General features: G+C 36.2%; 1 protein-coding gene across 8 annotated transcripts in view; it reads left to right on the top strand.

The window, feature by feature from the left end:
• The window catches only part of KMT2E (lysine methyltransferase 2E (inactive)), a 99331-nt gene that overhangs the window by 24287 nt on the left and 48605 nt on the right, over positions 1-26439 (top strand). For 7 of the 8 annotated variants that reach the window (XM_082846744.1, XM_082846746.1, XM_082846739.1 and 4 more), the window contains 3 exons: positions 665-849; positions 23022-23136; positions 24014-24243. In XM_082846744.1, the coding sequence (XP_082702870.1) occupies positions 779-849; positions 23022-23136; positions 24014-24243 (416 nt within the window). In that variant the 5' untranslated portion in view covers positions 665-778. Of the gene's footprint in view, positions 1-257; positions 270-664; positions 850-23021; positions 23137-24013; positions 24244-26439 lie in introns of those variants that run through there. The other variant, XM_082846745.1, reaches the window with a different exon arrangement.

Genomic DNA, 26439 nt, shown 5'->3' with positions numbered 1-26439 from the left:
CTCCCTCCATATACATGTATTTATGTAGTATGGAAAATGACAACCAGTATAAAACAATTGACTTTATTACAAATAAAATAGATTTTTAAAAAAATATATAAACAATAGAGTAGAATTGGTTCAAATTCTGGTTTTATCTCTTAAACTGAGCAACTTTGGTTATGTTATTTAACCTTAGTTGCTTTTGAATTCCTCGGTGATAAAATGGAGATCCCTATCTCAGAGTTGTGAGGATTAAATAGACCATCCATGTAAAAGCTTAGTCCACAGTAAGTCTCAATATTTGTTAGTTTATTGTTAAAGCATTTACTGAACCAAGAAGACTTAATTTTGGATAGTGCTGTAAGAAATTCTGTTTTATCTTTCAAAATGAATAATATTTATTGGTTCCTCACTAAGCAGTATGCCTTAGTAATCATTCTTTTGGCATCCTAAATTCATTCCCTAAGGAAGATTATGACTCAGAAACTTTTCTTTTGATCATAATCTCATAACTTAATTCCAGAAAAATAAAATAGAGACCCCTTGAGCAAATTCCAATTGGTATTGATATTTCAATAAAGAATGCTTTCTTCATGTATTTTACTTACCTTTGTTATAGGTTGACTGTTGCTGGGAATATGAAGATGATTCTTAACTTTTGGTTCCCTTTTCTTTTAAATAGGGTTTGTGGATGCACTTAGATGTTTGCAATGAGCACTGTGGCTGGCATGCCCCAGTGTTTTGGATACCAATGCATAGGACTCCATAGTAATCGAATTTACCAGAGGCGAACGTCATGAGCATAGTGATCCCATTGGGGGTTGATACAGCAGAAACGTCATACTTGGAAATGGCTGCAGGCTCAGAGTAAGTATTTAAATTAAAGGTATTTTGGATAGGGAAGGGCAAAATATTTCATGTAATTATTTTATCACAACCAAGCAGTGCTTGATTTGCATTTATATTTTTTCTCATTTTAGACTCTTGGCTAAAATAAAATGTCAGAAGTTTAAAGGCAAAAATTCCTTTAACTAAAATTACTTTGTAAATAACTTTTGAGCCAAAATGCTCTATCTTTTTCGGATTTTTTTTGTCTTTTCCATTTGCTAATTGTTGACATCAAGAGTCAAGGTAGCAGGTTATTGTTTTTTTAAATTGTAAGACCTTTCATGTTTATATTGGAAAATTAATTTGGTTTTAAATTTGAATCTTTAAAAAATTGTAATATCCATGTAAACACAGTAATTACTTCATTTTTTTAAAAGTTGAGTTGAAAAATAAAATTCAGGCCATTTTTTAAATAAGAAAAAGGGAGTATTTCCTTCTAGATGTGTACTTTGCCATTTTTTGCTTTTATGGGAGCCATTTCTGAGGGATTCAGTGAAAGGTTCTTCCTCGCCTCTAACTCTTTGGTCTTGGCAGTTGTGTGGATAGATTTCATTTTATTTTGATCTTGAAAGACCACTACATTAGCACTAAGTTATTGCTGTGAAAATTGATTGTTTTTGGAAATTGCAAGGGGTTCATGTGACAGTGTTGGAATCTAAAGGATGGAAAGATGCATACGTTTGCTCTCGGATTCAATATGTAGTTGTATTGTGCTAAATGGGACGCTCATTGACCAGAAAGCTGAATTCAAGTTAAAAAAAATAAAAACAAATTTATTTATTTTTGAGCTCCTAAAACTGGTATGTAGAGAGGACAAAAATTGCAGTTAATATTCTCCTTTTGCTGGCATTTCAAATGGTCTAGAAGTGTTTTCACCACTCCTGCTTCTGCCATTGAGAAAGACTCAGGGATGCTCTCTAGTATTCCTATAATATGCTACATAGTCCATTTAATTATATGATTATTAAAATACAGTTTTTAAAAGCCATTTTTTTTACACTATGCATTAAGTTATTTTTGTTGTAAAGTAATAGATTCCCAAACATGGCACTCTTATGACAGTTGATTGACATTCATTCTGCCCAGGTAGTGACACTACTCAGGAAGGAAAGAACCTGGAAGCAGGGCTTGACAGGCAAGAGGTTCCCAGGCTAAAGTACTAGTTTTTCTTAATGTATAGCATCTGATAGATGCAAATCTATATCTGATGATAGTTATAGGCATTTATTGGTAATAATCAAAGATTCTTTGCTTCCTAAAAATATTCACCTTGACAGTCTTTTTTTAAATTGGCCTCTTAAGCACTGAATACAAGATATAGTTTATGAAATATTATTTATATACCTGATAGGAATTAGTCCAGTATACAATGTGAGATACGTCTTTGCCTTGTTTGCATGTTTAGTATGTGTACTGTAAGGCAATTCACAAACAGAATGAAAGCTGCATATTAATTATACAGTTAAAAGAGAATGAATAATATATTGAAAGAGGGCAGTGTAGGGGATTGCTTTCTGCCTATGTTCTTTATTAAATGCATTTATAGAGCATGTATGGAAAAAGTATGATTTACATTGTGGGGCCAAATCTTTCGTAATACAAATGTGGCCATTTTTATTGTGAGAAAATGATCAATTTGTAGGTAATTACAGAATGACTTTTTTTTTTTTTTTTTTTTTTTTTTGCGGTACGCGGGCCTCTCACTGTTGTGGCCTCTCCTGTTGCGGAGCACAGGCTCCGGACGCGCGGGCTTAGTGGCCCTGGCTCACGGGCCCAGCCGCTCAGCGGCATGTGGGATCTTCCCAGACCGGGGCACGAACCCGTGTCCCCTGCATCGGCAGGCGGACTCTCCACCACTGCGCCACCAGGGAAGCCCCAGAATGACTATTTTTTAAAGAACATTTCTGTTTTAGGAAATCAGTTTTTTTCTATTCCACATACAAGTATATGTCCTTTGGGCATAGTATCCTCTACTCAGTGGACACAGAAAGGATAGCTGGTACCAGTTTCTATTATACGACAACTATCAGAATTTTTGTGTTTTAATATTCAAACTTAAAAACTTTTCTCTCTATCTATATATAAATATATAAAGCCTGGAAGCTTAAAAAGATCCTTAAATCATATCACCCCACCACCCATTCCCACAGATAAAGCTTTTGGAACTGTTTTCGTAAGAAATGTTGATGTAATTAACAAGTTGCTTCCTTTTTATTTCAAATACATAATCAGAAGATACTATAGTTGGTTGATGCAGGATCCTGTGAAGCTATATAATTATTTCAAAATGTTTTTTAAAAAGAGAGAGAATTACATTTTATTACACTCATGTGGCTATATAATGTTATTAATTATATGTTATATTTTTTTAAATATTGTACTGCTAAATTATAATATATCACTAATAAACTAATATAAAGTTTAGGAGGTACTTGATGATTGCTAATTGAGTGAATTAGTGTACTAGACCAAATTTATACTCACTTCTAAGGCTGTAAAGGGGAATTTATTTGATCACTTAATGTTCATCAAGTCTGAGTTCATCTAGATAGAGTTCATGCTATCTGTAGCATTTTATAGATAGGAAATTGAAGGTCTGGTTCAGGATCTATGAAGAATGGGTTTGCTAAGCTCTAGTCTGGTATTTTCATACTCAGTAACGTTTGCTCTTGGGTTATTGTGTCTCTAAAGTAAGACTCTTCGAGTCCAGCTTCTTTGTTACATATTTCTTTTCCTCTCATTACTAAGTTTTAAAAAATCTTGGGTTTGTTTTACCTTTCCTGCAGAGTTAGGGATCTTGTATTTTGCTTTTTTCTGTTCCTGCCAAGAGTTGGTTTTACACATCCAGTGCCTCTCAGTTCAAACTAGCCGCATTTCAGATGTTCAGTAGCACATGTCTAGAGGCTGCTGTATTGGATAGAGAAGTTCTAGACCAAATAACAAAGTATAGGCTCTCAGAAGAGAAAAGAACAATGAAACCTAGGCTAGTTATAAAAATTCTAACTGAGATCATAATGATCTGTTTCTTTCTGAATAAGAAAGGTAAGGATGTAAGTATGAGGTGTAGATATTATTTTTAAATTATAGGTGAGGAAACTGAAGTCACAGAGCAGTTAAGTGGCAGAGGCAGAACTTATTGATGTGTTGATTTTAGGCTTATTTCTATTATAGCTCCTTTTCTAATACTGTTACAAAAAGTGATTTATATAACAACTGATTTATTTTGATATATGGTTCATGTAAGTAGTAGCTTTAGTTTTAGGAGTAGTAAATTCAGTATAATATATGACTGCATGTAACAAAGGTATTCTCATCAGGTCTCTGCTCAAAGATAAGAAATATGAAAGAAAACCTAGACTCCATTACCACTAGATAGATAGGAAAGTGAGCCAGAGTTCGGCCATTTATTAGAATTGTGTGTTTTTTTTTTTTTTTTTTTTTTTTTTTGCAGTACGCGGGCCTCTCCCGTTGTAGAGCACAGGCTCTGGATGCGCAGGCCCAGCGGCCATGGCTCATGGGCCCAGCCGCTCGGCGGCATGTGGGATCTTCCCCGACCGGGGCACGAACCCATGTCTCCTGCATCGGCAGGCGGACTCTCAACCACTGCGCCACCAGGGAAGCCCAGAATTGTGTGTTTTTTATCCTATTTGGTAGAAATTGACCTATTCTGTTGCTTCTTACCTATTTTACGTCTGATATTCCATCTGAATTACTAAATTGGTTAAAGAAGCGAAGATGAGAAACCCTTCTGGAGCTGGGAAGTGGGAAGAGGTATAAATGGGGAGTGTTAAATGTATTCTTGCCTAGCCTTTTTAAAAAAGAAGAGCCAAATTACTTTTTCCTCTCAGAGACTGGGAACATGATTGCTAACATTGTATTCCTTTTAACATTATTATTACTACCAAATGTTCCGTTAGAAGTCTTTATAATGAGCTTTTATATAATTATGTGTATTTTTGGATGAGGTAGACAAATTAGTAAATGTGACATATCTAAGTTATAGGTGAATTATTTTGAAGGAGGGCTTTTAGTACTATGCCTGGCAATACAGTAAATGCCTCTTTGTTGACTTGAGAGTACTAAAGAGAGATATCTGGGTTTTCAGTTTTGTTTTGCCACTAACATACTTAATTATGGTAGACTTACTTATGGTAGACTTAAGCTACTTAATTATGGTAGGCTTTTGTGTCTTCATTTGGAAAACAGCATTTGGATTGAAGTATTAATGTGACTCTTTTTGACTCCAAATTTCTGAGATTCAGTACATTTTTACTATCTATATTTTGCTTATAGTATTTGATACTAGTTATTTCAGTGTCACTAGAGCCACCTGCTGACAGAATTGATTAATTTGTTGAAGTGTTTGGTTGCTTTTAGTCTGAATTTCTGTAATTGAAGATACTAAAATGTTTTGTGTATAATGAAATGTTTTCAATAGCTTTTTACGTGTTCATGTTCCACTAGTACTTAACATTTCTGCTTATGATTTCTTTACACTTAATCTACTATCAAGAAGCTAATACTTTCTGCTGCTCTTAAAGTGTTGATTTGCTTATCCTAATTTGGAAGTGCTTTCATTTAAATGTGATTTTGTTTTAATATTCAAAAGCCTATTTTAAAGTACTGTCTTAGCATCGTTTAGAACGGTTCTTAGAATGACGTTGAATTTCTCATTTGCTTTATACGTAATAATAAACACATTTTTTCTCTAATTTTTTTCCCCACTTGTGATACTGATTACAGAGCTCACTGCGTTCATAGAGTTGTCTGTAATGTAGTGTGTAATACCTCTTCATAACCCCAGCAAAAAGTTGGGCAGGTATTATTCCCATTTTGCAAAAGAAATGCAGCTCAAGGAGATAACAGACTTAATTAACTAAGGCCATAGTTAATAAAAAAGGCCATAGTTAATAAAAAATAAGAGAGTTAAACCCAAGGCTGCTTGGCTCCAGATCCATTTTGCCACATAGATCCAAAGAGCTAAGTTTTCTTAACAGATGAGTTAAATGAAGTAAAATGCCACATGTGATAAACTGAGGGCAATTGTCACACCAAACCTCTCCATTTAAAAACATTTCTTGTATACTATTGTAGTTTGTGTAATTTTAATGTATCTTTAAAAAGTAATAAGTTATAACAAGAACGATAGACATGTTTTGATCACAGATCTGAAGGAGCATACTTGAGAACTCATGGAGATCTTTCACATTCATTACTATAACAATTAGGGAGCTAGTCTATCCATGTGCAGTTACTGATACCCAAGTGTCCATTATTGAATGTTTTAAACATTAAAAGGAAAATTAGAGGTTTCACCTAAAACAGTGGTATAAGCGTCTCATTAAAATCCAACTATATTTTGTAGATTTATACAGGGAAGCAATTAAATTTTTGATGAGGAAGAAGGAAGTCATAAAAGTCCAATTTCAGGAGGAATCAGAGCTTATTTATTATTATTATTTTTATTCATTTATTTATTTATTTATTTATTTTTGTCTGCATGGGGTCTTTGTTGCTGCGCATGGGCTTTCTCTAGTTGCAGCTGGCGGGCGCCACTCCTCGCTGCGGTACACAGGCCTCTCACTGCGGTGGCTTCTCTCGTTGCGGAGCCCGGGCTCTAGGCATGCAGGCTTCAGTAGTTGTGGCTCGTGGGCTCTAGAGCACAGGCTCAGTAGTTGTGGCGCATGAACCCAGCCGCTCCGTGGCATGCGGGATCCCCCCGGACCAGGGCCCGAACCCATGTGCCCTGCATTGGCAGGTGGATTCCCAACCACTGCACCACCAGGGAAGTCCCCCAGAGCTTATTTTGATCAATCGTTCTAACCTGTTCTTTTTCTGTAAATGCCTCTCTTAATGATTGGCTTTTCTCTCTTTTTACATCTTCAGTTCACCTGACTACTTAAACGTCTGCACTAAAATGTATAATGAATGATGATTTTTGATGGCTTTTTAAAGAATAAGGATATTTTGATATAAACAAGGTTTTAAATTTGTAAAGTGGTTCCAGGAAATGTGGCAACATCAGTTAGATTACTGTAAACAAAATGGTAGTTGTCCTGCTTTCTGAGTTTTCAACAATAATCTAGAACTGTAACATATTTGAAAATAGCCTATTTTCATTTTTAAGAATGCAAATATTACATAAATAATTTCAACTTTAATGACCAAAATTGTTCTCCATATTTGTAAAGTTTGTGAAGTGATGACAATTAAAGTGACATAGATTCAGAATTACCAGAAACCAGGCTTTGTGTAACTCTAATAAAATGACAAAAAAAAAAAAAAAAAGACACATAGTACTATTTTGTAATACAGAAATGAGGTATAAAGCTGTTTACCTCATTAGATCATTAATCCATAGGCATAAATAGCACTCTGGTAAATTTCACAGGAATAGTGGGGATAATGCAATTCGGTGGGAAAAGTACTAGACCAACATAAGAGATATGGGCTTTAGTATTTTCTTTGCTATTATAATGCCATGTGACTTAGAATTAAGACTTCATTTTATAAATGTGGAAACTGAGACCCAGAGTTATTATGTGGCATGTCCCATGGATACACAATGACTTAATAATAAATTAGGGCTTGGATCTAGAGTTTGTGGCCCTTAAATCAGTCATCTCCCCGTCTGTAAAACTGGAGGTTGGACAATGTGATGTTTAAAATACCTTCTAGAACAGTGCCTGAACATCACTTTAGAGCAGCAGATACTCTGTTTCCCTGAACAGTAGCTGTCCTACTGCACTCTGTGCCACACCAAGCAGGACTCAGCAGCTGATCCTCAACCCCTAGCTTCATGACAGCATTGTCTGGGGGTCCAGGAACTGCCCTCCACATTATGCCTGTCTAGACTCAGCAGGAGCAGATCTACTACCACCAATTCTAGGCCAGAACAAAACTACTTCCAATCTGAGGGAAAGAAACCATATCCTGAAACTCCCTTGGGGCCATATGCAGACGAGCCCTACTATATCTTTGTTCTATCTGCTCTACTAACCAAGTCTTAGCAACAGCCTTTTACCTTTTCCAAGACCCCAGTATCACCTCATGGGGTCAGAGGTAGGTTCTGAGAGTGGCTAATACAGATTAAGTCTTGACCTTTTGTCAGTATTGTCTGTGCCTCTCATTCCTGTAATTCCTTGTGCACTGTCTAAATTGTAGGCCCATTCAGATGCTTGAATCTTTGCATCGTTCACCCTTGTATTAATTCTTCCACTTGCTCCATACGAATCAGCTTTTACTTTGACCATGCTACTGGCATACTGAAGCTAATGCATGGTTTTCAGGCCTCATATTGCTTGCTCTCTCAGCAGGATTTGATGCTATTGATTCTCTGTACCTTTGGCTTCAGTGAAACTATCCTTTTGTGATTTTCTTTCTTTCTTTCTTTTTCTCAAATTGTAGTAAAATATACATAACATAAAACTTACCATTTTAACTGTTTTTAAGTTTACAGGTTGGTGGCATAAAGTACATGAAGTACATTCACAGTGTTACCACAGTATCCAGGCAAGAGATGGCAAGGGCTTGGACTAGGAAAATGGTAGAAATGGAGAGAGGTGTACTGATTCTAAATGTATATTGGAAGGAGACACAGGATCTACCATAGCCTTAGTGTGGAGGGTGAGGGCAAAGGAGTGATCAAGAATGACACGTTAGGGTTTTGGATTAAGCAACTGGATGGAGATAGAGTTGTTTAAAGAAAAAGATGATCCTGGGGAAAAAAGAAAACATTTGTGGGCAGAAGATCAAGCAAAAACTGAGAAAGAGTGGCCAGCTAAGTGTGGTACCCAGAAAGCTGGCAGAGTTAATAAATCTTTTTAGGAGAAGGGAATGTTTATTTACATCAAATGCTGAAAAGTGTATATAAATTATGATTACCACTTGGTTTGACAACATGGGTAGTTAAAGTGCTGTTGTGCAGCCTGATGTTGAGCACAAACAACTCTTTCAAGGAGTTTTCTCTAAAGAGGAACAGAGAAATGGAAAGATAAGTAAAAGGGGGCAGGCGTTTTAAATGGAATAATAAATAAGACAGGAATGATCTAACATAGAGGGAGACTGAAGATACAGGAGACATGGGATAATAACTGCAGGCAAGAGTAAAGTGTAAAGATCTTGAAAAGGTGAGAAGGGATGAGAACCAGAGGGCAAGTGGAAGAATAGGACTGTAATAAAAAGAGTGACATTTTTCCATTTTACAAGAGAAAAACAGAAATTGAATATAAATACAAGATTTTAGATAATAGAGTTGTGTTCCCAGTACCTAAAACAGTAGCTGGTATATAATAAACCCTCAATAAATATTTACTAATAAATTAATAAGAAATTCCTGTTGAGTTCTTGTTACATTTTCAAAGAAAGTTATACCAGTGAACTAGTAGCACTTGCTTAAGCCATTGAAATTAGAGAAAAAGGGTACTCTTTATTACAGTCAGTTCTTTCCCAGAATTTGCTCTCTCTAAACAAGCAGTTGGCAAACAAGGATCCCTGAGCCAAATCCAGCCTGCTGCCTGACTTTTGAGAATAAAGTTTTATTAAAACTCAGTCATGGGGCTTCTCTGGTGGCACAGTGCTTAAGAATCCACCGGCCAATGCAGGGGACACGGGTTTGATCCCTCGTCCAGGAAGATCCCACATGCCGCAGAGCAGCTAAGCCCGTGCGCCACAACTACTGAGCCTGCACTCTAGAGCCCGTGAACCACAACAACTGAAGCCAGCGAGCCACAACTACTGAAGCCTGTGTGCCTGGAGGCTCTGCTCCGCCACAAGAGAAGCCACCACAATGAGAAGCCTGTGCACAGCAACAAAGACCCAGTGCAGTCATAAATAAACAAACAAACAAAACTCAGTCACGGACTTCCCTGGTGGCGCAGTGGTTAAGAATCTGCCTGCCAATGCAGGGGACACGAGTTTGAGCCCTGGTCTTGGAAGATCCCACATGCTGTGGAGCAACTAAGCCCACGTGCCACAACTACTTAGCCTGTGCTCTAGAGCCCACAGGCCACATCTACTGAGCCCACGCACCACAACTACTGAAGTCCACATGCCTAGAGCCTGTGCTGTGCAACAAGAGAAGCCACTGCTATGAGAGGCCCGCACAATGCAACGAAGAGTAGCCCCCACTCACTGCAACTAGAGAAAGCCTGCACGCAACAAAGACCCATTGCAGCCAAAAATAAAAAATAAATAAATAAGTTTATTTTAAAAAGTCATGCCCAGTTATTTAAATATGTTTTCTGGCTTTCCAGGTACAACAGAGCTGAGTAGTTGCAACAGAAACCATGTTGTTCCAAGCCTTAAATATATTTACTTTCTGGTCCTTTACAGAAAAGGTTTGCTGGCCCCAGCTCTAAATTTAATTTTAAATTCCAAAATCTGGGACGTGAGAAAGGATTTTCTACAACAAACATGTACTTTATAGTCATGACACATCTAAATTAAGAGGTCTAGTAATGTGGAGAGCTATTTGGGTGGAGCTAATGAGATAGAATTAGGTTAAGGCTGATTTGGAAGTCATGAACACTTAGGAAATGGTGAAAGCTACAGTACTAGTGGATGGAAACCTCCAGTACAGTTTACAAAGTGTAGACACCTAGAAAACAAAAATACTTAAGAAACAGGAGAAGAAACATTTAAAAAGGAGATTAAGGCATGAAAAGAAAACCAGATGGAAAACAGTTTGGTGGTTTCTCAAAACATTAAACATAGAATTACCTTATGACCCAGGAATTCTACTCCTAAGTATATACCCAAAAGAACTGAAATCAAGGGCTCAAAACAGGTACTTGAATACTAATATTCACAACAGCATTACTCATAATAGCCAAAAGGTGGAAACATCCCAAGTGTCCATCAACAGATGAACGGATAAACAAAATGTGGTACGTCTATACAGTGGAATATTATTCAGCCATAAAAAGGAACAGAATTCTGAAACATGCTACGAATGGATGAACCCTGAAAACATTACACTAAGTAAGCCAGACACAAAAGGATAAATATTTTATAATTCCATTTATATAAAGTGTCTAGAATGGGCAAATAGAGACAGACGGTAAAATAGAGGTTACCAGGTGCTTGGGCCTGGAGGAGGTAAGAGGTTTAATGAGTACAAAGTGTCTGGGAGGATGAAAAAGTTTGGAAGCAGACAGTAGTAAGTCATGAATCATATGGCTTGAAGGTCTCTTGGTTAACCCCAAAGCTTATTATACACAAATGATTGTGCTCATATCTTAGCTAATTCTACTTCATTTGTTTAGGAGAGGTAGAACTAAAGCTACAAATTTTTTACAGCCTCTTTGTGGTAGATAGATATATGGGACTATAGAACTGAACAAAATGTCCCTTATATGTAAAAAAAAAAAAAAGTCTTTAAACAGCTAGTCTGATTTCAATGAGTTGAATGCTGTAGTTCTTTAAAGTAACAGTTCTGGTTAGTGCCTATTTCAGGAAGGTGGAAAATACTAAAAAGGCATTAGGAAACTAGCAGAATTAAAATAGTGACAAGAGGGAAACTGAAATTTACTACATTATTTGAGTGACTGAGTACTCACCATGATAGAATATAAGATTTTTAACCAGTTATGGTATTTTAACTAGGAAATTTTAAATCATATTGTCTTTAACCGAGGAAGGCTTAAATTCCCAGATCATATGGTTAAGAGTAGGAGTTTAAAATGTAATTGTATTTTCTCAACTTTAGAGTGTATGTAAAGGTCTCTTTTTGGAAGCTTTTTAGTAATGTGCTGTAGATCAAAAACAGGCCCTTGAAGCTGACTCGAGCTTTGTGTGGCTAAACAGCCAAGTAGAAAGTTTCTTTCAGAATTCAGAACTGTCTTAAACGGAAAAGTCGACTGAAAGAAGTTTGGCATGACATGTAACAACTAGAAATTAAGTGGATGAAAAGATAATTTGATGCGTATTTGGCAAATGACACCAAGTTTAGTAAGGTTTTAAAAACATTATAAGAAGGAAGCCTGCTAGAGAATTAATGGAAACTTCTTGTTGGTGGCGTAATTCATAGATCCAGGGATTATCAAGAGTTAAGTCTTCTTTCAGTAATAAAATATTTTAAAGTCATTTATTTCCACATTGTCATTGAAAGTAGCTAAGTTTCAAATGAATCTAACAGTGGTTAATGTGCCCTGTGTTCTGTACCTAATAAAAAATTAATGTAGGTAAATCATCAAGGTGGGTTGGTCCTGTACTTAGTATTGAAGGAATTCAAGAATAAAATTGCAGAATTATTAGTTACAATAGCAAGTTGCATAGTTTCATATCCCTTTCTTCAATAAAAAGGTTACCAGTTTGGACCCTGGGCACCCTACACTCATGAGGATCACTTTGAAACTAGACGGGGTACTACGTGTTTTTCAGTGAAGCAAAGAACTGAGCAAAGGTAACTAACCAGTAAGGAGGAATTTTGGAGAGGTAGCACTTTTTACATGTTCTCATCAGGTTCAGAGCTTCTAAACCTACTGAATCTGGGAGAATTATTCACAGATTGCTCCACCTCACATTTGAAGCCCTCAGCTTTATTTTGCCATGCTGCTGCTCTGATCTTTCCTGTGGGAGAAACAAACCATTAGTGGCTCTGTATTGTTTTTCAGGATAAAGATCATATTCCTTAGCTGGATACCCAAGGTACTTCTTGAACTGTTCCTTGCCTGACTTATCTGCCCTCATCTCTGGCCCCTTCTCTATACCTTTAACTCTTTCTGCTCTGAATTTTAGCAGTTCTTTTTAATCTGTGCTTCCTAAACTACAGTGAATGTAGATTGAGGTGCTTATTACAATATAGATTTGTGAGCCTGATCTTAAAGATGTTTGATTCATTTGGTTAAGTAGAGTTGTAAGAAATTGTAACATGCACTACTGATGATTGTGGTGCTGGTGGTCTGTTGATCATGCTTAGAGAAACATGCTTAAACACTTCTTGCTGTTGATATCTCTGATTCCCTGTGCGCCTTCTGTCTGGAATATCTCCTCCATCTCTTCCACCTGTATTTCTTGGGCTTGTTAACTTATTCTTTAAAACTTACTTAAACTATTATGAATTATTATGAATGGTTCCTGTGTGTGCCTCTTATAGCACTATTGTAATCATTGATGTACTTGTTTGTCTTCCCCATACATCAGTTTCTTGAGAAGGGCCGCTGTTACTTCTTTATTTTTTGATTTCCAGCATCTCAGTCTCTTCTACTTAGTGTGTGCTCAGATGTTTATTGAATGAGTGAAAACTGTATTATCATAAGTTCCTTGAAGGCAGAGACAGTGTCTTATCTTTATAACTCTCATAGTCCCTGGCAAACATTAGGCCCTCAGTATTTGTTTAATCAGTGCTATTCAAACTGTGGTCTGTGGTTATAATCCCTAGGCAGCTCTGTGAGCTCTCTGAAATTTTAAAATTTTACTATATTAATTTTGAGATAGGTAAAAAGAGTATGTTTAGAATTATTCCAGTTGACTACCACTTAATACCAAATATTGCCATGAGATTTCAAATGCAAGGGCTTGAATTTGTGTTCGATGGTGTTGGTACACAGATCACTTAAAGATCTAATTTAATGTAATCTTATTCTAAATCCAAATCTACAAAGAAAAATCCCCCTCCTTCTATTATGGGGATTTGTATATTTGATTTTGAGAAACAGCTAAATAAATAAACACTGTCTTGAAGTCTGACTGACCTCTCCATACTCCTTAAAGATTCTACAGGCCATTTTCCCTACCTTTTGCATATGCATGAGATATTGTCTTTCTCCATCATTACTGCTTTTTTTTTTTTTTTTTTTTTGTGGTACACCGGCCTCTCACTGCTGTGGCCCCTCGCGCTGCGGATCACAGGCTCCGGACGCGCAGGCTCAGTGTCCATGGCTCACGGGCCCAGCCGCTTCACGGCACGCGGGATCCTCCCGGACCAGGGCACGAACCCGTGTCCCCTGCATCGGCAGGCGGACTCTCAACCACTGCGCCACCAGGGAAGCCCCATCATTACTGCTTTTTTTTAAATTAAATTTTTTCAATAGAAGATTTACCTCGTTTAACATTCGAATGTTGAAATTCCTGCATATCTTTCAGAAGCATTCTCACATCTAATGAAACCTCATGATGTCTGTCACTCCTTATCTTTCCTGTTACTCAGGTAGATATGTCTTTCTCTTGAACCCTGCAGAATCTAGAGCCTAGAGCGTTGACCTTTTGCAGCTCCTACAAGGAGGTCTTTTTAAGTTCAACTAAACATTCAGACTTACAAGACTGTTGTAGGCCATACTTGGCATTAGTCTACATGGTAAATAGGATAGGAGCCATAGCTTATCGGAGGTTAGCATCAAGTGTTCCTCTCTGTGTGTCTATGAAAGAGTACAGTCAGCCATCCAGGAGTTATTTTCTTGGGTTGTCAGGTGACTGGTCAGGGACAAGGACTTAAGATCCACATTGGGCAGATGTGAGGGTGTTCCCTAATTTAGAAGCCCCATGCACCTCAGAAGCCAATATTTCTTGTAACAACCATAGGGAGAACTTCCAGGTTCCCTTCCAGGAGTCACTGCATCTTGGGGAAGTTCACATCTGTGGCATCCTCATCAAGTATTTATAATTTTCCCAGTCCAGATAAAATTAATTTGCCAACCAAGGATCATTTTTATTAATGTACCTAGCAGTATAGCAAATTAGCTATCAGGTTTGCAGGGGATCAGAGGCAGAAAGTTGACCAAAGATCAAGGTCTTATGCATAAGAGGAAAGAGTTTTTTTTAAGCATTTACTCATATCTTTCTTAGGGCATTACCCTATTTTTGCCTTGTATGGGGGTTTTTGTATACTTGTCTCTTTTTGCTAACCCTGCCATTCCTTCCACGATCAGAAACTCTGAGGAGAGGGGTGTGAGTAGGTTTTATATATCTTTCTATCCTGTCTAGAATCTAACAAGTTACTTTACATATTGAACATCATCATAGAACTATTTGTTGAATTACGGTTTGTGTGCTCCTTTGATTGTAAGGTAAATACACACAAGAAAAACCCAGAAAAATTCTGTAAGTAGGATTTATCATAGATTTATAGATCAATAGATCTATAGATCTATAGATCAATAGATTTATCATCTATTTATCATAGATGGAAACAAAGTATAGGAATAAACTTTCTGGATGGAGTGGTCTAAACTGTGGTGTCCTCCTCCAGCATTATTAGGGTTGCTCTGTTTTAATGTCTATGTGACTTCTTTGGAATAGGGACTGTATAATGATATCTCCAGATTCATTCTTTCATGTACTGAAAGCTTATGTTAAGGGTGATAAGATATAGATTTGAGAGGACTGTGAGTCCGCAGAAAATGGCAAATGCTTTATTATAAGCAGGGACAGAAATATCAATACTAAGATAAGATCATTTCTTGACTTTGTATAGTAAAGTATGTCAGGAGAGTCCAGCAAAGTGATGATCATCATGAGATTATCATCTCTTTGTACAGGATATATTATACTCATGGCTGTCGTACCCTGCCTTTCTGTCTGCCACATATTATTGAAGAAATAAATCGTCACCAGGGCTTAAGGGGCATGTTATGAAGATTGTTCATAAGTTTGAGACCTGTGTATTGGGAAATATGATAGTTCAGTGGAGGTAGGAGTGAACCTATCTGTATGGATAGGTTCTTAGTCACTTAACATTAAAACATAAAAACTAGGGGGTGCCTTTAAGAGTTTAAAGAGAGGAATCAAATAAAATATTCCCATAAAAAATTTTTGAATAAAATAGTCACTTCTCTTTAAGGAGCTCACATACTGCTCCTTGGTTTAACATGTTGGATATTCTTTTCTTTTCTTTTTTTTTTTTTTTTGGCCACACCCCATGGCATATGGTTTCTTAGTTCCTTGACCAGGAATCGAACCTGCATTCCCTGCATTGGAAGCACGGAGTCTTAACCACTGGATTGCCAGGGAAGTCCCAACATGTTGGATATTAGATTGTGTGAAAAATGTATCTAATACATTGTATCAGATTGTGTTAATCTACATAAACCTTACATATGTATACTGTATTAAGTGTTCCACCAAAATTAGCTTCATTTTTCATTGACATGCTTAAGCCTTAACATACCTCTATATAGCTCTTCTAAAAACCTTTTAAACCAAAAACTTTAGAAATATTCATTTTAAAACAGTCTAAACATTTAAAAAATCTCTGCTGCCAGTGATAGTGATTCCTTGCTTATTAGCTTTTGTGTTGAAATGAGGAATGTTTTAAGCAGTGATTGGAATTAAAACTAGAACATTAATCTCATTCTGTAGTTATACCATTTTCTATTTCCTATTTTGTTTGTGGTAAATAACCTTTACTATAGTAATTGGTCCTTGCCTCCTGGAGTGTATAATGTCATTAAAAGAGATAAGGAAAGTAAGTATGGAAAAGTGATGTATGTATATTGCTTTGTGTGTTCATGTTGGATTAGTAATACATATGTGTATATGTGTGTATATATATATACACACACACACAGTGTAGCAATAAAACATTTTCCTGGTTAATGTTCTGAATCACCGACCTAGAATTTTAAAACTTTATTATATCAATATTACATGTTCATGATTACTGATTACATTTCTTGGTATAAAGTTTAGTCTTTTGCTATGTAAAGAACTCAGTGGTATATATGGACTCAACTCTAAGAAAATATGTATTAAAAATCTGCTTTACAAAAGGATAGCAAAGGCACTTATTTCAACCTAATTTAGGGAGTTATGGGACTATACTTTAAAAATAAACTTTATGGGGCTTCCCTGGTGGCGCAGTGGTTAAGAATCTGCCTGCCAATGAAGGGACCTGTGTTCGATCCCTGGTCCGGGAAGATCCCGCATTCTGCAGAGCAGGTAAGCCTGTGCGCCACAACTACTGAGCCTGCACTCTAGAGCCCGCGAGCCACAACTACAGAACCCGCATGCTGCAACTACTGAAGCCCGCATGCTGCAACTACCGAAGCCCGCGTGCCTAGAGCCCGTGCTTTGCAACAAGAGAAGCCACCGCAATGAGAAGCCCGTGCACCGCGACAAAGAGTGGCCCCCGCTTGCAGCAAGTAGAGAAAGCCTGGGAGCAGCAGCAAAGACCCAACACAGCCAAAAATAAAAATAAAATAAATAAATTTATAAAATAAATAAATAAGAATAAAATTTATAAGGACTTTAGCACATATTTAGAGCTCAATAAATATTTACTAAGTGATTTAAATATCAATAAGGTTTTGGTACCTTGCAACTTTAGTGATTTATTTAAAATAGGTCTAGTTAAACTTACACTTAGAACTTTACTGGAATTGAATTATTGTGGAGTTAAGGTTTTAAAATAATTTAAAAGCAACTTCAGTCTGAATATTCATAGTTAGAGAGGCATTTCTGAATACTTGAGTATGTTACACATTTATAATACATTACAGTTGAGAAAAATACATTTTCACATCCTCTGTGTCATTTGAGTTTCATCCATATTTCTGGAGAGAGGGTGAAGCAGGTATATTTATCCCCACTTTACAAATAAAAAACTCAGGTTCAGAAAGGTGCATACTGTACCTGTACCCCTTTAATGGCCAGCATTAGACATGTAAGTCCCAATTCCATGTTCTTCCTACTGGATAAAACTTGTTAATTTTGATGGAGTTTGGGAGAGGAAATAATAAATGCATATGGGAAGATGATTGACAGCATATGAAAATATTACATGAAAAGTAATAAATTAACAGTACAGCAAATAAGTGCTGTAGGAATCTAGGATTTATAAAATTACGAGTTGAAGCAGTCACAAACGTGCTCCTTAAGGAGTACCTGAAGTGAGCCTTGAGGACTGTGTTGAAATTAAGAAGTAAGGGTTAAGAGAGATTCCCCAGATAGAGGCTTAGAAATAGATGGCGAGGACGTCTTCCTGAGTTGGGAGGAAGTATACCATTCTTATAGTTACCTATTTTATATAGGACAGTATATGTAAGATAAAAGGCTTGGGGAACTTAAAAAAAAAAAACTTTTTAGTAGGGAAATACAAAAATATGTACAGTAGTAGGGAGAATAGTATAATAATCTCAGGTGGCCATTACTCAGCTTCAGCGGTATTCAGAGTTTTGCCAGTCTTGTTTCACGTATCCCATAGTTTTAAAGATTTTTTTTTTTTTTTTTTTGGCGGTACGCGGGCCTCTCACTGTAGTGGCCTCTCTTGCGGAGCACAGGCTCCGGATGCGCAGGCTCAGTGGCCATGGCTCACGGGCTCAGCCGCTCCGCGGCATGTGGGATCTTCCCGGACCGGGGCACGAACCTGTGTCCCCTGCATCGGCAGGCGGACTCTCAACCACTGCGCCACCAGGGAAGCCATAAAGATTTTTGAAGCATATCGTCACATCAGTTTAACTATGTATACTTCAGTATGCACCACTAACAGAGAAGGACTTTTTTTTTAAACCACAATACTATTATCTCATATAGCAAAATTAATACTTCCTTAATATAAAATACCCAGTTCATCTTCAGATTTCTTTCACTTGTCTCAAAACTGTCTTTTTGTAATTGGTGTGTTCAAATTGGCTCCAGACAAGATCCACACATTGTATTTGATTGAAATGTCTCTTGAATCATTTTTTTATCTGGAACAACACTTTAAATTGTGTTTTTCCTCATACTGTATAAGAAACTGGATCATTTGGCCTACAGAAGTTTCAGTATTCTGTATTTGGCTCTTTTCTTCCTTTTGGCATCATGTAATATTCCACTTTCCCCATATTTCTGATAAACTGATATTTAGATAAAGAGATATGATTAGCTTCAGATTTGTTTTTTCTTCCCTCTTTCATATTTCTTTTTTCAGCATGAGACTTTTTATGTGGGACTTTATATTTTCTGTTGCATAATATTAGAAGAAGCACAGAAAAACTTAGTTGTCTAACTTCCAGTGATGTTAAGAATGATCAAGAAGTTCAGGTGTTGTCAGCCTTATCTGTCCATCATCTTTAAATTTTCAAGGTTTTAGCATCTGTGGTTATCTGTTGCCGAAATCCATTATCTCTCGAAGGTAGCAGATTGGTAACTTTTCTAATTTGATCATTCCTTCTGCATTTATTAGCTTTTAGAGAACTTCTAAAAGAAGCAGTCAGTATTGACTTAGTTAATAAGAGAGCATACTTCTTATTTCAGTTTTAGAGCCAGTTGCTTATTAGAATCTCTTTTTCTGCATTTGAGTTTCTCTACCTATGGGAAACAATTCAAAGTTTTGAAAACTATAATTCAGGCTATATTGATCATTTGACCATATCTTATTGCTTATTCATTAGGAATACTTTAATTACCTGTTGTTGTGTTTTTTTTAACATTTTGGACATTTTGAATTACCAACTAGAGAATGATTATCCTTTAGGAAGTTTCAATGGTTAAAGATCATCTTTTTGACAATGATCAACGTTTCAGTGATTTAAGAACACATACAAAACAATATATGAATGAATACAAATAATCACACTCTCTTTGAAAAGTGACATCACAGTTATGTAAGTGAAATCTTATTTGCAGGATGAACATAGCACCATGGTTTATGTTTTGATACATAATTATAGACATAGTATACTAATGTAGTTTCTGTATGGTTAATGTTATAGCTGTGTATTAACTCAGCATTTATGTGACAATATAAATTGGCTAAACAGAGCCCTGAAGCAACTATTTACACAGAAACTTACTATTACATATTATCTCTTTAGCCCTGCAGTTAAAAATTTACTAAAGCTTTATGGTAACATTATAGGAGATTTTGAGGAAAACTCCTGTAACCATAATACAGTGATTTTTGTTACCATGAGTTTTTGCTGTGCTGTTGTCCATGTGTAAATATGGTAGGTTGCTCAGATTTAATCACTTTCTATTGATTGGACATTTAAATGATTTCTACTCATATCTAGTTTTATGAATAGTGTTAAAAAGAACATCTCAATTCTTCAGGTCGTTATTTAGTGGGAATTACTTTCTTAGGATAAATTTCCAAAAATGGGGTTACCGGATCTAAAGGATGTTTGACTTTTGGTATTTGTCACAAAGTTATTTTCAGATTCACTGTGTGTTTTGAGGATGTTTAGCACCGTGGAACTTCTTAGGGAACATTTCTAAGGATGTCTGGTGTCCTTTTTTTTTGTTTTTTTTTGGCTTTTTTTGTTTTTCTTTTTAATACTATCTTACAGTTTGGAAAAATCCTTAAAATATGTCAACCCATTTTTTTTTTTAACAATTGTTACCTTCTTTTTAAAATTACTTTTATTAAGTAGTAGCATTAGAAATGAGGATCTTGATGAAGTATTTCTGCCTTCTTGCATTGCCAACTTGTTAGTATTTACAACTTTAATTTTTTATTTTTTAATATTATAGTTGATTTACAGTGTTGTGCTAATTTCTGCTGTACAGCAAAGTGACTCAGTTATACACATATATACATTCTTTTTTATATTCTTTTCCATTATGGTTTATCCTAGGAGATTGGATATAGTCCGTGTCCTATGCATTAGGACCATGTTGTTTATCCATTCTAAATGTAATAGTTTTCATCTACTAACCCCAAACTTTCAGTCCATCCCTCTCCCTCTCCCCTCCCCCTTGGCAACCACAAGTCTGTTCTCTATGTCTGTGAGTCTGTTTCTGTTTTGTAGATAGGTTCATTTGTGCAATATTTTAGATTCCACATATAAGTGATATCATATGGTATTTGTCTTTCTCTTTCTGACTTACTTCACTTAGTATGATAATCTCTAGTTGTATCCAAGTTGCTGCAAATGGCATTATTTCATTCTTTTTTTATGGCTGAGTAGTATTCCATTGTATATATGTACCACATCTTATTTGTTCATTTGTTGATGGACATTTAGGTTGTTTCCGTGTCTTGGCTATTGTGAATAGTGCTGTATAGCTTTAATTTGAATCATGAGGTTATGCAAAGGATTTGTGGCTTGTTTACATGCTTGAATTTATCTGTATTCACTGAAAGTCTTATTTTTTTAATTCCCAACCATTATCTACTCCAAAATACAAATTTCTTGCCACACTCTAAATCCCTAAGAGTGAATCTTTCTGTAATGGCCACAATTCCTACAATCTTGCTTTAATAATAGGTCAGGAATTGCTAAAACCCCATTTCTTCCCTGTATATATTTATTTTATTTATTTATTTATTTATTTATTTTGCGGTACATGGGCCTCTCACTGCTGTGGCCTCTCCCGTTGCGGAGCACAGGTTCCGGACGCGCAGGCTCAGTGGCCATGGCTCACGGGCCCAGCCGCTCTGCGGCATGTGGGATCTTCCCGGACCAGGGCACGAACCCGGGTCCCCTGCATCGGCAGGCGGACTCTCAACCACTGAGCCACCAGGGAAGCCCCCCTCTATGTATTTTTAAAAGAATTCTGAAGGAATCAATATTGTAGTAAAAGGTGGTTTGGCAGTATGTATTGATTTTATGTGCATTTACCCTTTTGTTCAGCATTTCTGCCTCCAGGAATCCATGTTGTAGAAATACTGCCAAGTAAGCAGAAAACAGTGTATAGAAGGGTGTACAATATCAGTGATACCTTTAACACTGAAAAACAGAAACAATTTAAACATCTACCAAAAGGGAATTTGTTAAATAAACTATGGTACATTCATATAATGAAATAATCTGTTATTACCAAAAATAAGGTAGGTATGTGTTGACAGTGAAAGATTGAAAAAGCAAATTGTGAGTACATATTGTACATTCTCATTTTTTTTAAAAAAAACAACTGTTAGATGTATTTATGGATAGACAAATTTAGAGGCATCTTAACATGGGTGTATCAGGTTTGGATGAAGACATGATCTTTTCACTTTCTTACGTACTTCTGTTTTAAAGTTTGTACAATGAGCATGTGTTAAGTTTGGAATTAAGAAACACATTTTTTTAAAAGATTAAGCAAGTAAAATTTTAACGTAACAGCATAGATAATAGGTGAGTACTGGTTTTCTAAATATTCAGAACATTTTGGAGACTCTTGTGTAATCTCCTTCAGAACCACTTGACCTCAGTTTGTGCCTCCTCTCTCTACTGATTTTAGCACACTGGATCCCAAGCAGCAGTCACTTAGAGCAAAACTGAGACTTTGTGCAGGGGATGAGTGGAGGGGGGCAGTATATCAGGAAGTAATTGACAGTAGAAATTTGACCAATTAGATTGTAACTGCATTAAGAAGCCTTAAACCATGAAGAGTGCAAGTAGTACTAAATTCTAAGGGAAGGTTTTGAATAAGAGGTAGCATAAAGGTTATGAAAAAATCATCTCAAAGGATGGCGTTGGTAAGAATAAAGGCACAGAAATGAGTCATGTTGTGTGTGTGCAAGGGAGAAATTAATTTCAGTGTGAATTGCCCTCAAGTAGGTTCACTACCACATTGATCAATAGGAATTATCAGGCTAGGGCTCAGGAGGATTGATATAAGTGAAGAATTTGGGAAAGTGATGAATGTAAAATGCTAGGCCAGGGAATTTATAAGTCCACCACAGTGGGTGAGTTGTTACTCTCAGTTGTATCAGTGGTTGGTCAGGTCATCATCATTTGGCCATTATCAGGCCAGAACTGCTGATCTTACACTACCATAGACTGCTAGTTACATTTTTTTCATAAGCAAACCTTGGTTCATTGTGAGGTTTCCTGTTCCTTAGGTTTTCTGATATTTCCAAGGCTTTGTTATATCTTGACACACTAACACATACATGAAGCTTTGACATTGAAATGTATACTTCACATTCAAATTGGGGTCCATATGGATTCAGTACGTCCTTAGTCTTGTTTAAATTATTTCTACCACTTTTCTCCATCCTGTGCATAGTGTCCCCAGTGCCACTGAGTATATTAAGTAATGTTTAATCTCTACTAATTTTTTTTAATGATAGGAAAACTATATCTGAACTTGAAGGGGGGACATTTATTGTACTTAATTAAAAGTTTGTTTTAATGATGCAGATTCTAAATAGGATACATCATGTCCACAGGGTGTCTTTGTTTTAGACATTTTAAAGACATTTTATTTGATAGCCAATAAAATAAGTGCTTATAATTTTAAATAGATTGAAAGGAAAAAAATCAATGCAATCCTCTTTGATGCAACTTTTTTCCCTCCAGACCAGAATCTGTAGAAGCTAGCCCTGTGGTAGTTGAGAAATCCAACAGTTATCCCCACCAGTTATATACCAGCAGCTCGCATCATTCACACAGTTACATTGGTCTGCCCTATGCGGTAAGTGTCACACGTTTCTCTGGAAGGGTATGTTTTATATCTGTATATAAATCTCTATATGTTTTATATATCTAGAGGTTGAAAGTTGATGTGTATGGTATTGTGCCTAAAACTGAATATTTTAAAAGCAGACTTGTTTTATACTATCTAAACAATTAGGTATGTAATTTGTAGTTTAGTTTTTTCATTGATCTAATTATATTTATTCAAGGGATTAAAATTCTATAAGAGGAATTCCCTAGAAGTTTTTATATTATTATTATTTTGCTTTTTTATGCTATTAATAGTTTAGTATTATAATTCTTTACCTTCTGTATAAAAAGACTGTAGATAGAATTGTACTATCTACTGTTGATTCTAAATTATATAGTAATTATATAGTTACCATTTATTTAGCACTTACATGTCAGGCTCTGTGCTAAGCATTTTTGCGTATATTATCTAATTTCATCTTCAAAAACAACCTAATAAGATAGGTACAACCTAATAAGATAGGTATAGTTTTCATCCCCATTTCGTAGCTGAGAAAATGAAAGCTTGTCTAGGCTAACTTATTCAATGTTGCCAAAACTTTAAAAATCCCTATTGTATACTTTATAGTGATAATATGTCTTTTGTAATTGTTTTTGTTATTCTTTAGCCTCCAGTTTCCTGAGTTGTTTTTTTTTTTAACCACTATTCTCACATCTTGCATTGTGAAGGTGACCAAGTTTCTATATCTGGTTTCACCAAGTCATTATTTTAAAGGTATTAAGGAAGAAGTAGGCCAATTTCATCTCTCTCAAATATTTAAATTAAGGATTGAATTTTATTTAAGTTGCTTAGTTTATATTTTTATTGAAATTACATTGTGATGTATTTGTGATTAATTACCCAGGACCATAATTATGGTGCTCGTCCTCCTCCAACACCTCCGGCTTCCCCTCCTCCATCAGTTCTTATTAGCAAAAATGAAGTAGGCATATTTACCACTCCTAACTTTGATGAAACTTCCAGTGCTACTACAATCAGCACATCTGAGGATGGAAGTTATGGTACTGATGTAACCAGGTGCATATGTGGTTTTACACATGATGATGGATACATGATCTGTTGTGACAAATGCAGGTAAAATGTTTCATGCCATTTGCTTATTTTTCTAGAATGCTGCTAACCTTTGTGATTGTTAATGTTGGAAAAAATAAAGTGACTTTTGAAGGAATTGATAAATGCATTTTTTAAGTGATACTTTTGCAACTGTCAGTGCACTCTCTTTTGCTCCTAGGAAATGCCCCTATGGGAAAAAAGCTATCCTAGAGTTTTTCTTAGAAATCCTCATTGTTAATTGAGTAATAGGCAATCAGTTCTGAACTTTATTCATATAGAATCACATCTCTCTTTTTACTCATTTGGTAGTAATACAACTACATAAAGTAGACAAGACAGAAATGAGAGGAGAATTGAGTCCTGTGTATTTCCTTTGGAATTATTTGTGCTGTATAGTCAACTGTGATTTTCCAGTTTGGGGGAATTATACATTTTGATTGATGTTTGTTTGACCTGACTCTCTCACCTCCTTTTGACTTGAACCTTGCAGCACTCTGGAGTCTCCTTGAACCAGAACCACAGTCTCCCCTCCCCCAACCCTGGTTCAACCACCAAGAAAGGCCTCCTCCCCTAGAGAAGGTGTGATTGGGAGAGAAAGGGGTTTTGTTTTCTTTCTTTTTTTTTTTTTCCCCTGGTGGGAGGGAGTTGGGGAGGATGGAGAGGGAACAGTAGGATTTCAACCTGAAAGTTACTGAGTCCATCCCCTGCATAGGCTGGGAAGCAGAGAGTATTTCAATGTACTGTAGAGGATAAGAAAGTTTGATAGTTTACAGAATGTCCTGGATCTGGTCTTAAGGCATAGCTTCATCATTTTATTTGAAATAGTACCCATATTTGAATGTGAGTGTAAAAATGCATTGTTGAGCCACATAGAAATTACTTTGCATTATTTGTAATCTTGTTCCCATCTATTAAGTTAGGTGATTAGGAGTGGGATGTTATTGATATAAACAGGCAGTTAGGTTATATATGAAAAAGTTGATTTACCTTTTCCAAAAAGGGGGAAGATTAGTCTTAAGTGGAATGTGAAATTTGATGGGGTTTTTTGTTTGTTTGTTTGTTTGTTTGTTTTTGCGGTACGCGGGCCTCTCACTGTTGTGGCCTCTCCCGTTGCGGAGCACAGGCTCCGGACACGTAGGCTCAGCGGCCATGGCTCACGGGCCCAGCCGCTTCGCGGCATGTGGGATCTTCCCGGACCAGGGCATGAACCCGCGTCCCCTGCATCGGCAGGCGGACTCTCAACCACTGCGCCACCAGGGAAGCCCATTGATGTTATTTTTATGGGAAGTTGTAATATTAATGCTTTGAGTTAATTTTCATAATAAAAATACATTGTGATGCTTTTTAAAATTTAAAAATAAACTTATGGTACATACTATTACCATAAGCAATCACCTCAGTGAGCTTATTCAGGAGGTGAATTTAAAAACTAAGAAAATAACTTCTCTGATAACTTGTTTTCCTCATTATTTTTTAATTAGCTACTTATTAGCAAATCTGAATTCATATTTTAACCAATCATATAAAATAGCTTTCTCATTGCTGATTTTGTCTTATGTGATAAACTACATACCATTGGACAATATTTTTATTTTAATGCATAATCTAAAGTGTTTTTGTTTTGATTAATTACAATGATCTATATGTAATATAGAATTATATCTATTAGAAAAGAGTGAAATAGTCCTTAGGACTTACACCTATCTACAAATTCTTGAGGGACCAGTTCACGTATTTTGGATTATTCAAGGTATTTGCTTTTTAGCAACTGCTCTATTTGTTATGAATTTATTTTTTGTTATTCTACTTTTCTACTGCTTAACCTGTAGTATACTACAAGGCTTAATCTTTTTTCCTCTATTCTTGTTTTCATTGCCTCTATATATTTTCATGTACCTACTGCCCATACTCATCTCTTTCAAGTTTGACATCTAGAGCTCTGATTATTTATTCATTTTCTAGTTTTATTTCTTCTGTGGTCTGCATGACATTATTACTTAGCCCCCAGATTTAACCTAATTTGTTATTCTGACTCTCCATGTCAGGTGTTCTGCTTTTCTTTTGAACTTTTTCCCCTACATCTTTGATACATAGTCCATTACCTTTCACATTTACCAGTTCTCGTCCCAACATACTCAGTTAAGAAGTAAAGAGCAAGATCATAGCAGTTAACTCAGTAGCTATATATTAAAAGTAGCTCATTATTATATAAGGAAT

Source organism: Leucopleurus acutus (assembly GCF_964270905.1).
Source record: "Leucopleurus acutus genome assembly, chromosome: 9".
Taxonomy (NCBI): domain Eukaryota; kingdom Metazoa; phylum Chordata; class Mammalia; order Artiodactyla; family Delphinidae; genus Leucopleurus; species Leucopleurus acutus.
Note: the sequence above shows the minus strand (reverse complement) of the source record. Positions and strands in the feature narration are given on the sequence as shown.